We start from the raw sequence: 14,959 nt of genomic DNA on the forward strand, positions 1-14,959 counted from the left end.
ACTCCCACTTACCTTGAGGGGAGTGGTGTGTTGGGCATGGAAGTAAATGTGTAATAATAATAAATAAATAATAAAGTACTGTGTATAGTGCACATGTGAGGTATAGGGGACATGACTAAGTGTAGTGTGTAGAAATCAGGGCTGTGAGTCATACACTCCTCTGTACAACGCCCACTTGGTCTAAAGTAGAAACACGCCCACTTGGGCATTAAGACACTCATTAGCATAAATCTAAAAACGCTAATAAAGTGGTGAAAACAGATAGTTTTTTTAAAATAAAAAGCATTACGGTCACCTACATTATAGCGCCGATCTCCTTATGTAGGAGAAAGGGCACTTATAATGTGGTGACAGAGCCTCTTTAAGGCCAAAATAGGCTGCGTCCTTAACGCCTTAGTGACCAGCCTATTTTAGGCCCTAATGACCAAGCTATTTTTTTAGTGTTTCTATAGTCGCATTCAAAGAGCTATAACTTTTTAATTTTTCTGTCGATATAGATGTATGAGGACTAGTTTTTTGCGGGATTAGTTTAACATTTTAATGGCACCATTTTGATGTACATATCATGTTTTGATGAACATTTTTTTTGGGGAGAATAGAAAAAAACCCTGAAATTCTGCCATTGCTCTATGCTTTTTAAATTGATGCCGTTCATTGTGCAACGTAAATAACACATTACCTTAATTCTACGGGTCGGTACTATTACGACGATACCACATATGTAGAGGTTTCTTATGTTTTACAACTTTTGCACAATAAAAACACTTTTGAACTAAAATTATTTGTTTTTGCATCGTCGCTTTCCAAGAGCCGTAATGTTTTTTTATTTTTCCATCAATGTAGTGATTTTTTGGCCTCGTTTTTTGCGGGACGAGACGTAGTCTTGATTGGTACTGTTTTGGGGTACATTGGACTTATTGATTAACTTGTATTATGACTTTTTTGGGGGCAATGTAAAAAAATAGCCATTTCACCATTGTTTTTTGTGTGTTTTTTTTACGGTGTTCATCTTGCGGTTTAAATTACATCTTAACTTTATTGTTTGAGTCATTATGGTCGCGGCGATACCATATATGTGTACTTTTATTTATTTTTTATACTTTTACTAAATAAAACCACTTTTTATGAAAAAAAAATTTATTTGTTTTTTACTGTACTTTTTATTAATAAATTTTTATTTCACTTGCGATCTTTAAATCGCTGCTATAATGCTTTGGTATACTTAGTATACCAGAGAATTATTGACTGTCAGCATAAATCTGACAGGCAATCTATTAGGACGTGCCTCCGGCACGTCCTAATACGCATTTGCCCAGGGCAAACCTGGGGGCTTTTATCAGTCCCCCAGATGCCATGGCACCCCATCGGAGGGTGAGATGGGTGAAAGAGGGAGCTCCCCCTATAAACAAATTAAATGCCGCGGTCGCTATTGACCGCAGCATTTATCGGGTTAAACGGCTGCGAACGAAGTAAACTTCGATCGCGTCGTTGGAGGAGTCCGGCTGTCATCAGACAGCCGAGCCCCGGCTCCAGCCTGCATTGGACACCCATGCAGCGCTTAGACTGGGCCGCCGTGAAAAGGCGAAAGCCTAGCTTAAGGACCCTTAGTGACAGCCGTGAAAAGGTGTATTGGTGGTTACTAAGGGGTTAATAACCACAGTATCACTGTGCTTGATTGGCCAGCAAACTCGCCTGACCTAAAACCAGTAGAGAATCTATGGGGTATTGCCAACAGGGAGATGGGACACCAGACCCAACAATGCAGGCGAGCTGAAGGCCGCTATCAAAGCAACCTGGGCTCCATAACCCCGCAGTGCCACAGGCTGATCGCCTTCATGCCACGCCGCATTGATGCAGTGAATCATGCAAAAGGAGCCCCAACCAAGTATTGAGTGCATATACTCTACATACTTTTCAGTAGGCCAACATTTCGGTATTAGAAATCATTATTGAAATTGGGCTTATATAATATTCTTATTTTCTGAGAGACTACATTTTGGGTTTTCATTAACCCGTTAGTGACCGGCCCATCGTGTTTCTACGTCGGTCACTAATGGGCCTTATTCCGTTGCCATAGACTTTTTACGTTGCGGCATCGGAATAAGTAAACAGAGCAGGGAACTGTCAGATCTCCCTGCTCTCAGCTCCAAGAGGCAGCTGAGGGCTGTGAGCGTCCCTACTCTGCCGGGTGAGATCGATATAAGTATCGATCTCACACGATTAACCCCTCAGATGCGGTGCTCAATAGCGAGCACCGCATCTGAGTGGTTTTGGAGAGAGGGAGGGAGCTCCCTCTCTCCCCCACCGACACCCGGCGATACGATCGCCGAGTGTTTGTGTCTCTAATGGCAGCCGGGGGTCTAATAAAGGCCCCCAGGTCTGCCTGGAGTGAATGCCTGCTAGATCATGCCGCAGGCATGACCTAGCAGATGCCTGTCCGTGTTAAACGGACAGGCAGTAATACACTGCAATACAAAAGTATTGCAGTGTATTATAAATGTGATCGCAGAATCGCATATTATAGTCCCCTAATGGGACTAGTAAAAAAGTGAAAAAAAAGTTTAATAAAGTTAATTTAAAAAAAAAAAAGTGAAAAAAATGAAAAACCCAGCTTTTCCCCTTACAAAATGCTTTACTATTAAAAAAAAAAAATAAAGTTAAAAAGTTACACATATTTGGTATCGCCGCGTCCGTAACGACCCCGACTATAAATCTATTACATTATTTAACCCGCACGGTGAACGCCGTAAAAAATGTAATAAAAAACTATGGAAAAATTGCTGTTTTCTGTGAATACTGACTTTAAAAAAATGTGATAAAAAGTGATCAAAAAGTCGCATCTACTCCAAGATGGTACCAATAAAAACTACAAGTCGTCCCGCAGAAAAAAAGCCCTCATACAACCGCATCGGCGAAAAAATAAAAACTTTACGGCTCTTCAAATATGGAGACACAAAAACAAATAATTTTGAAGAAAAAGCGTTTTTACTGTGTAAAAGTAGTAAAACATACAAAAACTATACAAATTTGGTATCGTTGCAATCGTAACAACCCGCTGAATAACGTTATTGTGTTATTTATGCCACACGGTAAACGGCGTAGATTTAGGACGCAAAAAAGAGGGGCGAAATTTCTGATTTTTTTCTATTCCCACCCAAAAAAAAGTTAATAAAAGTTAATCAATAGATAATATGTACCTAAAAATGGTGCTATTAAAAAATACAACTTGTCCCGCAAAAAAAAAGACCTTGTACAGCTGTGTCGACGCAAAAACAAAAACGTTATAGCTCTTGGAATGCGACGATTGAAAAACGTAAAAAATAGCTTGGTCATTAAGGTCCAAAATAGGCTGGTCATTAAGGGGTTAACTGTTACCATAATCATCAACATTAAAAGAAAAAAATGCTGGAAATAGATCTCTGTGTGTAATGAATCTATATAATATGAGTTTCACTTTTTGAATTGAATTCCTGAAATAAATTAACTTTTTGATGATATTCTAATTCATTGAGAAGGACTAGCCATATATATTATATATACACACACACACACACACACACACACACAAAATAGAAAGCAGCAGCACTCACAGCGGATAATAGTATGGGTGCCCGGCAAGTAGTCCCGATCCCTGGACTAAATAATGCAGTAAAATTTAAAAAATCTTGCAGCGCTCCGGTAGAAGAAAAAAAATTTTGGTTTTTTTCAGTCAACTTAAATGCGACGTTTCAGTCCAACAATAGAACAGTAGGACCTTTCTCACGCATGGTGATACACAAGATCATGGTGCTTTATATAACAGGTGTAGATTTACATAATTGATCTCATTCTAATATAATTAAAAGTGCATAATACAGAATATAATCATCAAAACATGATTTACGGTATCAAGAAATATATAAAATCGATACAAAAAGTGAAAGCGCAAATAAAATATATGACAAACAAACATATACAAATCCAGTACAAAAATTACATATTTAAAGCATTATCAAAAATTCCACAGCAGTGTCAGGGGTTGGAACTGCAAGACCACTCACCAATCAGAACTTCATTAATAAACAACTTCATCAGGTTATAGTTATAATATATCATGAGACGATCCACACCACACCACACTGTATTCAGTTTCCAGGTCTCCAATGCGTAAGCGTCAGGCATTGAGACCGGAATTATCACTTTGCCATGTAACAGGAGGCTTCAGGGGCGCGATGACGGCAGGGTAAATTCTCCTGCGCGTGTCACCACCAACACAGCGTCCTCCGTTGTCCAGCAACCAGTTCAGACGACCAACGGGACACCGCCTCAGTGATATGAATAAAATGAAAACTAACATCGCAATATTGTCATGGGTAGTTCTAACGGGGAACAAGGGGCATTTAACCCATCATTAAATCAGCTCATGGCGGTAACTTGCGGACATATATTCACCCTTAAATGACTTCATATATATAAAAACAATACTAGATTTCTTTGCTGCCGTCTCTTATACCTCAAGGGGCTACCACACGGTCTGGTTCTGACGGCTCAACGACCGATCGGACATCAAACCCCCCACCCCCGTTTCCTTTTGTCTTGTTTGCATTATTTGTTTCTAAGTTAAATGAAAGTTCTCCCTGATGCAGTTTTGAACCACTACGTCCTACTACTCGTGCCTGCTGACTCCAGTTACTACATGGTTTGTCTACATGGAAGACCTCTCTCTCGTGGTATTACCATAGTGAATGTCTTGTCACACAAAGGCTGGGCTTCTCTTTGCAGCTCTGTCTTGCTCATGTAGCCTTTGGAATTCGCATTCTTTAAAAAAATAAAAAAATATAATAATAATTTTATATAAATTGTTAGTTGTAATGTATTCAATCAAATCTTCTGAGTGTAGCTTGAGGGAAAGATTTTATTTTAGATCATCAACTCAAAGTGGCTGCTAGTATGTATATCATCTGGTACATGTTGCTAGTCTATTATAGACTAAATAAAATATACGGTATGTATTTGCATGCCCCTGCTTTAAAGGGGTATTCCCATCTTAGTCATGTATGGCATATACAGAGGACATACCTTAAGTGTCTGCGAAATGCGGCTCTGGGACCCGCACCTATACCGAGAAGGGCGTGACAGCCATCCCCCATTTCACCTAGTGTGGCAGACACTGGCCGCAGATTCCTTGCGGAGAGAAGTGGAGAGACTGCTGCGCTGGCGCCGTTTCCCTAACTGCGATAGAGAAGAATAAAGAGAGCCACGCGCATGTGTGGCAGTCTCTCCACTAGTCCACGTCTGGAAACTGCAGCCAGCGGCCGCAGAACCAGGCGAAACAGGATTTGGGTGTCCCCCATTCTCAGTATAGGTTCGGGTCCCAGAGTTGAAACCCCATCCATCAGATATTTATGACATATCTTGCGGATATGCCGTAAGTGTCTAAGATGGGAATAACCCTTTAACCATTTTACCACCTGATGTAGTGTGATATGTGCACCAAACCAGATCTGTGTGGTCTGTAATTTAAATACAAAATTTGCTATTTTTCAATTCACAAGTGCTTGGCGAAAGGTAAGTGAGATAAATGTAAAACTAAAATGTGAGTTTTTGACACGTCACGTAGGATGAAGTGGATGGCGCTTTCCCAAAAACCGGGCGTGATAAGGGGCTGTGCTGATGAAAACTTCAGCACGCGCTTGCTTTTTATGTTTCTCTTAACCCAATTGGTTCCATCATACTAGTAATGGATAACACCAGCCTCAATCATGGTGGACACAAATGACATAGCTGACAATAATGAGCTCCATATCCTGCAGTTGAGCACCTGTGGTGTAAGAACAACGGAAACTTGTGTCTCTGACTAACCGTATAGACGGGGGCCTCTTTTTACGCAATGAATTTTAATCGTTATTACCATATTGCTTACCTTGCTCTCCTTGCAGAGGGTGAGCAGCACTGCGTAGCCTCCTGATCTTTTCTGTGGAACATACTCCCGCTGCTTTTTTCCATCTGTCTTTTGCTTGTTCTACCACAATACAAATAAACTTACCATCCAGTTTATAGTCAAATCACCTTAATGCTTCCTTTCAGTATGATATATAACACAGCACATCCCATTTTCTTAAATTATAAACTGCTACCTTTCCTAATAACATAGGGAATTACAGTATGCAAGTTTTATTCAAAATAAAGTGTCAACTAATAATAATAATAAGAATGTTAAAATTGTTGCAGGGCACGACCACGTATACGCTAACACACACATCACCGGTAATGTTTAGAAGGACATTTTTTGGCGATTATCTGATAAAATAGGTCAAGCATATTCATGTTCAGCTTTACTCACAGCAAAGAGATCACGCGAGACCACGCTGTGTTGTCACTTACTCCCACATTAACTTTACCGGAGCCACAGGAGAATGACCAGACATCGCCTCCAGCCAGTTCATGAGGGAGTAAGTGACAACACAGCGTGGTCTCGCGAGATCACGCTGTGCTGTGAGTACAGCTGAACATAAATGAAGAGAAGTGTATGACATTGATTGGACAATGTCATACACTTCTCTTTACGACGCCCACTTGCTTTAAAGTAAAGAAACACCCAGTTGGGCATCTAGAAGAAATTAGCATAAAATTAAAAATAGTCCTAACTCCATCAAAAATAAAAGGTTTTTTTTTAAAAACCCAGAAAACTGTTATCTACATTACAGCGCCTATCGCCTTAGGTAGAAAATGGGGCACTTATAAACTGGTGTCAGAGCCTCTTTAAAGGCTATGTAAACCTTTGAGTACTTTTTTTAAACAAAAATATATATTATGGCGCTCAGTGACGGCTTCAGTGACATCTAGTCCTGCGTCTCTCTGACACGCAAGATCCACCTGTTAGAGATCACATCTTCGGTGACAATGGGTTCATAACTTACATGTGATCGATAACAGCTGGATCCTGCGTGTCAGAGACACACAGGACACTCTGTCACCAAAGTCATCAGTCCCGCTGAACTGACGGATTCGGGTTTCAGCGCAAGATACAGCTTCTATGTATCCAGGACACATAGAAGCTGTATCTCAAAAAGTTAAAATTTTTGGGGATAAAACTATTTAAAAAGTTGCGCTAAACACTATAATGCATTGTTTTATTTAAAAAAAAAACACTAAAAAGGTTTACATAGTCTTTAAAGGGAATGTGTCGCACATTGAAAAAAAAAATTCAAGCAAGTTACATATTTTTATTATATTTTTTTAGTTTTCTTGGTGTATTTTTATTTTCTTCCACAAAGTGGAAAGTATTAAAAATGAAATAATAAATTGCCATTTTTCCTATGTTGGCCACCAGAGGAATCACAGCAAAGTGATTCAGGCAGAAGCAACCTGACTTTTTGGCTACAAGCCAAGAAAAGGTGTCCTCAAATTGATAAGCAGTTTCCAGCTCCATTTTTGAAGAGATTGTACAAATGGTAGCTGGCTGAAGCTAAAGAACACACCAAAAGGCTAAGGGCTTGTCCACACACAATGGAATTGCTGCAGAAAATTTCTGCAGCAATTCCGTTGAAAATAGCAGACATTCCGCTGCGGTAAATACGCACCATTTCCTGCGTTTTTTATGGCAGAAAATAGTGCGTATTTTGTTGCGTTTTTCAGAATGTTAGGAGATGGTGACATCTCCTCTGAAAAACATAGCAATTCTGACCACTTTCCGCAGCAGGAATTGATATGCTGTGGTACGAAAAATACGCAGCGCAGGTCAATTTCTGCTCTGAAATTTACGCAGCATGTGGATGAGATTTGTTAAACCTCACCCACTATCCTGCTACTGTATTCTGCTGCATTTTTTCCGACAAAGATTCCAGCCGGAAAAAAAGCGGCAATTTTGCAGCGTGTGGATGAGCCCTAAGAATGGTGAAAGTCAAGAGGGAAGATCCTGTGGTGAATGACTCATCAGCTGGGAGGTTCACACGGTATGTATTTAATGCCGTTTTTGGCACATTTTATACGGCAAAAAACTTGTTAAAAAAAAGCTTTCGATCAATAGTAAAGCGCGCTGTTAGTAAATACAACGCGCTTTTTTACGCGAGCGTTGTTAAAAAGAGTGCTGTGTAAAAAAGAGGCGTCGGGTCTATTCTTCGTGCATAAAACACTCCAAATGTTCCCATAGTCAATGGGAGTTCTAATTATGCGCCAAAAAACATGCATTATTTAACCTGCAGGGTGAACGCCGTAAAAAAACCAAAATTGTAAACTCCAGAATCGCTATTTTTGGTCACTTCATCTGCCACAAAAAAATGGAATAAAAAGTGATCAAAATGTCGCGTGAACCCCAAAATGGTATATTTAAAAACTACAGCTTATCCCGCAAAAAATAAGCCCTCATAACACTTAATCGACTGAAAAATAAAAAATAAAAAACGTTTGGCGACACAAAAGAAATTTTATTTTTTACACTTCGTTTTTTACTTGTAAAAGTAGTAAAATATAGAAAAAAACTATAGATTTGGTATCGCCGTAATCGTATTGACCCATAGAATAAAGATAACATGTTGTTTTAATTGCACAGTGAATTCCATAAAAACGAAGCGGAATGGAGGAATCACTGTTTTTTTCATTTTCTACCCGACAAATAATTTTTTACCCGTTTCCTACTACATTATATGGCACAATAAATGGTGCTACGAAAAACGACAACTCGTCCCATAAAAATCAAGCACTCGTAGGACTATATCGACGAAAAAAGAAAAAAGTTATGGCTTCTGCCAGGTGGGGAGGAAAAAACGAAAATGAAAATCTGAAAGTTGTTTACAACGGGAGGGGGTTAAGTGCCAATTTAATGGTTGCGTAATGGAAAGTTATGAAACTTTTTCTTCTATTTTGTTTCAATTGGTCACCACTTTCAAGATCTTAACTTGTGGGCAGTGAACTGAGAGACTAAAGATCTGTCTAATTTTACACGTGCCAGAAAAATCCAGTATGGAAAAAGCCTAAAAGTCTGTAGCAAAATTCTTGTTACATGAGGACTTTGCCGGATTTCACAGTTTAAACTGAAATGTATTTTTTGGTTCTATGATGAATAACCTGTTTTGAAGCACTGCCGTGATAGTTGTATTGCGTTATAGCTTTGTGCCCTGCTACATTTTTCTGTTTGGAAACCTCTAAAACATTTTTAAAAAATATCTTTAAAGTTATTCAGTTATGTGGTGCTTCAATTTCAATATTGTACACCTCAGTAAATGCCTTAACATCATGGGATGAGCACTTACTGTGGGGGATGGTCGCTCATGGGGATTTTGAGGCAGGTCTGCTTTCGGGACAGATGAGGTGGTAAGAGTAGAGGAGGCACTCTGCTGGTTTCTGTTTTTATCATGGCTGTTAGGGAGAGACTGTATTGGAGTTTTGGGTTCTGTGAACAGAAGAGACCAAGTTACTGAGCTGTACAGGTTAGGCCTTATTCACATCACGTTATTGCCCTACGTTTATCTTGTACGGCAGGAAAGCTCCCAACGTACAAGATAAACGTGTTCAAAGGGCTCGATTATCCCGACTGAGATCAAGTGTCCTTTTGGCATCCGTCGGGCTGGTATAGACTACACTATTCCATCCTGAGGTTTCCCACAGAAAAAAATGTACACCACACAGTATACGTTTTTTAACTGGGTAGCCTATGGGTGACGGATGCCACTGTATGGCATTTGTTAGAGGTATATGTTAAATGTATACCTCGGGGAGCTCCTGGCATCACTGTCCATATATGGACAGTGTCGTCAGGAGCAGTGTTGTGGTCCCGTGCAGAGTGCTAGCTAATGCCCAGCTTGGAGACTCCAGCTTTAGGAAACTTCCAACATCACTGTTCATATAAGGACAGTGACATCAGGAGCAATGCTAGAGTGCTGGGCCAGAGTGCTAGCTGTTGCTCTGCTCGGGCACTCCAGCGCTATAGAAGTGACATCAGGAGTTTCCTATTGCTGGATTCCCTGAGCAGTGCATCAGCTAGAGCTTTGCCCCAAGACTCCATATATGGACAGTGACGTCAGGCGCTATCCCAGGGCCGGAGTCCCGGGACACTAGTGCTCTGCCCAGGGACTCCAGCGCTGTCGAAACTCCTGATAGCCACTGTCCATATATGGACAGTGAAATCAGGAGTAAGGATGTCACGATACCAGAATTTGGACTTCGATATCGATACTTCGTGTAGTATTGCGATACTCGATACCAAAACTATACTTTTGCCAACAAGAATAATAAAAAAAAGTTCTTCCGTTTTCTGATGTGAGGCGTGTGGTGTGATGAATTTTGTACCTCTATGTGCCTCACATTAATAGTAATTAACCACATTATGTTCCTCAGTCATAATGGACAACATTGGGCTAATGTGTGAGGTACATGATGGGGTTAATTACTATTAATGTGAGGCACATGGAGGTTCAAAATTCATAATACCTCGTGCCTCACATTAATAAGTGAAAGAAAGCAGTTTTTTTTTATTTTATAACAGCGTAAACATGAATGATGCTACAGTGAAGGAAATAAGTATTTGATCCCTTGCTGATTTTGTAAGTTTGCCCACTGTCAAAGACATGAACAGTCTAGAATTTTTAGGCTAGGTTAATTTTACCAGTGAGAGATAGATTATATAAAAAAACAAATCAGAAAATCACATCGTCACAATTATATATATTTATTTGCATTGTGCACAGAGAAATAAGTATTTGATCCCTTTGGCAAACAAGACTTAATACTTGGTGGCAAAACCCTTGTTGGCAAGCACAGCAGTCAGACGTTTTTTGTAGTTGATGATGAGGTTTGCACACATGTTAGATGGAATTTTGGCTCACTCATCTTTGCAGATCATCTGTAAATCATTAAGATTTCGAGGCTGTCTGAAATGACAGGGGGGTAGGGAAACAGACAGTGAGCCCTAATCTACCCACCACTCAGTCCCTGCCTACTTGCAACGACCCACCCTAGGCGACGGGGTACAACTGGGCGACGGTCCCTACGCTCAGTAGGTGCACGACAGACAAACAGACAAGGGGACACAAGCAAAGGGAAATGGGGCAGTTGCCCACGGCAACACCGTGAGCAACAAGAGAGGTGAACGAGCCGAGTCAAACCAGGAATGTACGAGGTACCAAACGCAGAGCAGGAGAGTAGTCAGTAAGCCGGGGTCAGTATGAAGCAAGGTCAAATAGCTAGGAGCTGCAGCAAGGCCAGGAAACCACACGAGAAGAATCACAAGCAAAGGAGGAACAGGAAAGGCAGGTATTAATAGACAGAGGGCGGGAGCTAGCTCCGTCTGGCCAGGCTGCGATAGGCTCTCCCACTCCTAAGCCTGCCATCCTGAGTGGTGGAAGATGGAGTCAGTCTCAGAGACATAGAACCAGGTGCAGACTGATTACCCATGGCCGTATACACAGAAGTTGTGCCTGGCAGATCCTTTACAGTACCCCCCCTTTTATGAGGGGCCACCGGACCCTTTCTAAGTGGACCTGGTTTATTGGGGAAACTAAGGTGGAACTTCCTGACCAATACCCCAGCGCGAACATCCCGGGCGGGTACCCAAGTCCTCTCCTCAGGCCCGTATCCTCTCCAATGGACCAGGTACTGGAGGGAGCCTTGGACCATCTTGCTGTCCACAATCTTGGCCACCTCGAATTCCACCCCCTCAGGGGTGAGAACGGGAACAGGAGGTTTCCTCGAGGGAGCCCAGGACGGGGAGCAGCGTTTAAGGAGGGAGGCATGAAACACGTCGTGTATACAAAAAGATGGGGGCAACTCCAGTCGGAAGGAGACAGGATTGAGGACTTCAATGACCTTATACGGCCCTATAAACCGGGGAGCAAACTTCTTGGACGGGACCTTAAGGCGCAAGTTCTTAGACGATAACCACACCAGATCCCCGACCATAAACTCAGGCAGAACGTCTTCTATCAGCCTGAGTTTTTTGTATACTCTGGGACGCCTCTAGGTTCTTCTGAACCTGGGCCCAGATTGTGCACAGTTCCCGTGAGCGACCTCTAACTCGGGATTGTTGGAACTACCAGGTGAAACGGAGGAGAACCGTGGATTAAACCCAAAATTACAGAAAAAGGGGGAGACCCCTGACGAGTTACTGACCCGGTTATTAAGGGAAAATTCGGCGAGGGGAATGAATGAGACCCAATCATATTGACAGTCAGAGATAAAACACCTTAAATATTGTTCTAGAGCAGGGGTGGGCAAACTTTTTGACTCGCGGGCCACAATGGGTTCTAAAATTTGACAGAGGGGCCGGGCCAGGAGCATTTGGAGGGAGTGTTTGGGCCGGATATACTAAAGCATTAAATGTAGTGTGTGCAAACCTCATAGCACAGTAAGAACACTACAACCCAATTTATTAACTGTCTTTCAAATGTGAAAAATAGCCCTCATCAGTTAATAAATTTGTCTCAAGGAATATGCAAGATATGGCATTTACATACTATTTCGCAGATACTGGGAGGAGGAAATGTAAATAGATTAAAATAACATACGCACTGTGATTTATCAAGATTGCGTCTGTTTTTAATAAGTTTCAATCGAAGGTGCAAAGTTAAAGAAATCAACATTTATTGAAAAATGGAATCACTTTCAACATTCAAAACATATTATTACACAACGAAATACTCAAGCTCAATAATATCTACTTGTGTTAAACTCCGCAAAATCATGGATGGATTGTCCTGACCGCGCGCTCTACAAACTCGCCACGGACACCCTCGCCTTCACGCGCAAACAGTACACGTGTATCGTTGCCAAGCACACAGACATAGGCTGTATTAAATATCCTACCTGCAGCTGAAGGGCTTAATGGTGACGTGAAACGAAGTGAAAATTAAAGTGAAATAAAGAGAAATTAAAGTGAAACAACGGTCAATGTGTTTTGAGTGCGCCATCTATTGGGAAAACGTGGGCATTGCAGGGAAAGGGGAAAAAAAAGGAGGTTTTTACTATAATTTGGACAAGTTCGGCGGGCCGGATTAAAAAGCCTAACGGGCCGTATGTGGCCCGCGGGCCGTAGTTTGCCCATGTCTGTTCTAGAGACTGATTAGTCCTCTCAGTTTGGCCATTAGTCTCAGGATGGAAGGCAGAGGAGAAGGACAGATCAATCTCCAACTTTTTACAGAAGGCTCTCCAAAACAATGAAACAAATTGTACCCCTCTGTCCGAAACAATATTGACAGGGACCCCATGGAGACGCAGGATGTGTTTGACAAACAAGGTAGCTAACGTCTTAGCATTGGGTAGTTTCTTGAGGGGCACAAAGTGGCACATCTTACTGAAGCGGTCTACTACCACCCACACCACCGACTTGCCTTGAGATGGAGGCAAATCGGTGATAAAATCCATGGAGATATGGGTCTAAGGTCTCTGGGGAATGGGCAAAGAACGTAGTAAGCCCGCTGGTCGGGACCTGGGAGTCTTGGACCTGGCACAAACCTCACAAGCGGCGACGTAGGCCTTAACGTCTTTAGGCAACCCAGGCCACCAATAGTTTCTGGCAATGAGGTGTTTGGTACCCAGGATGCCTGGATGACCAGATAGTGTGGAGTCATGATTTTCCCTAAGTACCCTTAGCCGGAATTGCAGGGGAACAAACAGCTTGTTCTCAGAAAGGTTCCCAGGAGCTGAACCTTGATCAGCCGAAATTTCAGAGACTAAATCAGAATCAATAGAAGAAACGACTATACCAGGAGGCAAAATACAAGCAGGATCTTCCTCCGAAGGAGGGCTGGCCATGAAGCTACGCGACAGTGCATCGGCCTTAATATTTTTAGACCCAGCCCTATAGGTAACCAAAAAGTTGAATCTGGTAAAAAATAGCGCCCATCGAGCTTGTCTCGGGTTTAGCTTCCGGGCAGATTCTAGGAAAACCAGATTCTTGTGGTCGGTAAGGACCGTTACCTGGTGCCTAGCCCCCTCCAGGAAGTGGCGCCACTCTTCAAATGCCCATTTAATGGTTAAGAGTTCGCGGTTGCCAATATCATAGTTACTCTCAGTGGGTGAAAACTTCCTGGAGAAGTAGGCACAGGGTCGGAGATGGGTGAGGGACCTGGTACCCTGGGACAAGACAGCCCCCACTCCCACCTCGGACGCGTCAACCTCCACGATAAATGGCTCCATTTGGTTGGGCTGAACCAGCACCGGGGCCGAGATAAAGCACTTCTTAAGGACCTCAAAAGCCTTGACAGCCTCAGGAGGCCAGTGGAGTAGATCAGCACCTTTGCGAGTGAGGTCCGTAAGAGGCTTAGCGATGACCGAGAAGTTAGCAATAAATCTCCTGTAATAATTAGCGAACCCCAAGAAACACTAACGCCTTCAGGGAGGCAGGTTGGACCCATTCCGCCACAGCCTGGACCTTGGCGGGGTCCATGCGGAATTCATGAGGAGTGAGGATTTGACCCAAAAATGGTATCTCTTGCACCCCAAACACACATTTTTCAGTCTTAGCAAATAGTTTGTTTTCCCGAAGGACCTGGAGCACCTTCCTGACATGCTCAATGTGGGAGTTCAAGTCCTTGGAAAACACAAGTATGTCATCAAGGTACACTACAAGAAATACCCCCAGGTAATCTCTTAAAATCTCATTTATGAAATTCTGGAAGACCGCGGGGGCATTACACAACCCAAAAGGGCATGACGAGGTATTCGAAATGACCTTCGGGCGTGTCAAACGCAGTCTTCCACTCATCCCCCTCTTTGATGCGGATAAGGTTATACGCCCCCCGTAGATCAAACTTAGAGAACCATTGGGCCCCCTGAACTTGATTAAAGAGATCAGGAATCAAAGGAAGGGGATACTGGTTCCTTAGAGTGACCTTATTCAAGTTACGGTAGTCAATGCATGGCCTAAGACCACCATCCTTCTTCCCTACGAAGAAGAAGCCAGCACCTACCGGAGAAGTAGAGGGGCGAATGTAACCCTTGGCCAGGCATTCCTGGATATACTCTCTCATGGCTTCACGTTCGGGAC

At 42.3% G+C, this 14,959-nt stretch overlaps 1 protein-coding gene across 7 annotated transcripts in view; it reads right to left on the reverse strand.

Annotated features, from left to right (window-relative positions):
* Positions 1 to 14,959, reverse strand: part of MUS81 (MUS81 structure-specific endonuclease subunit) — a 244,377-nt gene that overhangs the window by 77,323 nt on the left and 152,095 nt on the right. For all 7 annotated transcript variants that reach the window (XM_075837352.1, XM_075837348.1, XM_075837349.1 and 4 more), the window contains 3 exons: positions 9,231 to 9,370; positions 5,903 to 6,001; positions 4,717 to 4,797 (listed from right to left, as the gene is read on the reverse strand). In XM_075837352.1, coding sequence (XP_075693467.1) covers positions 4,717 to 4,797; positions 5,903 to 6,001; positions 9,231 to 9,370 — 320 coding nt within the window. The remainder of the gene's footprint in view (positions 1 to 4,716; positions 4,798 to 5,902; positions 6,002 to 9,230; positions 9,371 to 14,959) is intronic.

The sequence above is a fragment of the Rhinoderma darwinii genome, chromosome 9 (genome assembly GCF_050947455.1).
Source record: "Rhinoderma darwinii isolate aRhiDar2 chromosome 9, aRhiDar2.hap1, whole genome shotgun sequence".
Classification (NCBI taxonomy): domain Eukaryota; kingdom Metazoa; phylum Chordata; class Amphibia; order Anura; family Rhinodermatidae; genus Rhinoderma; species Rhinoderma darwinii.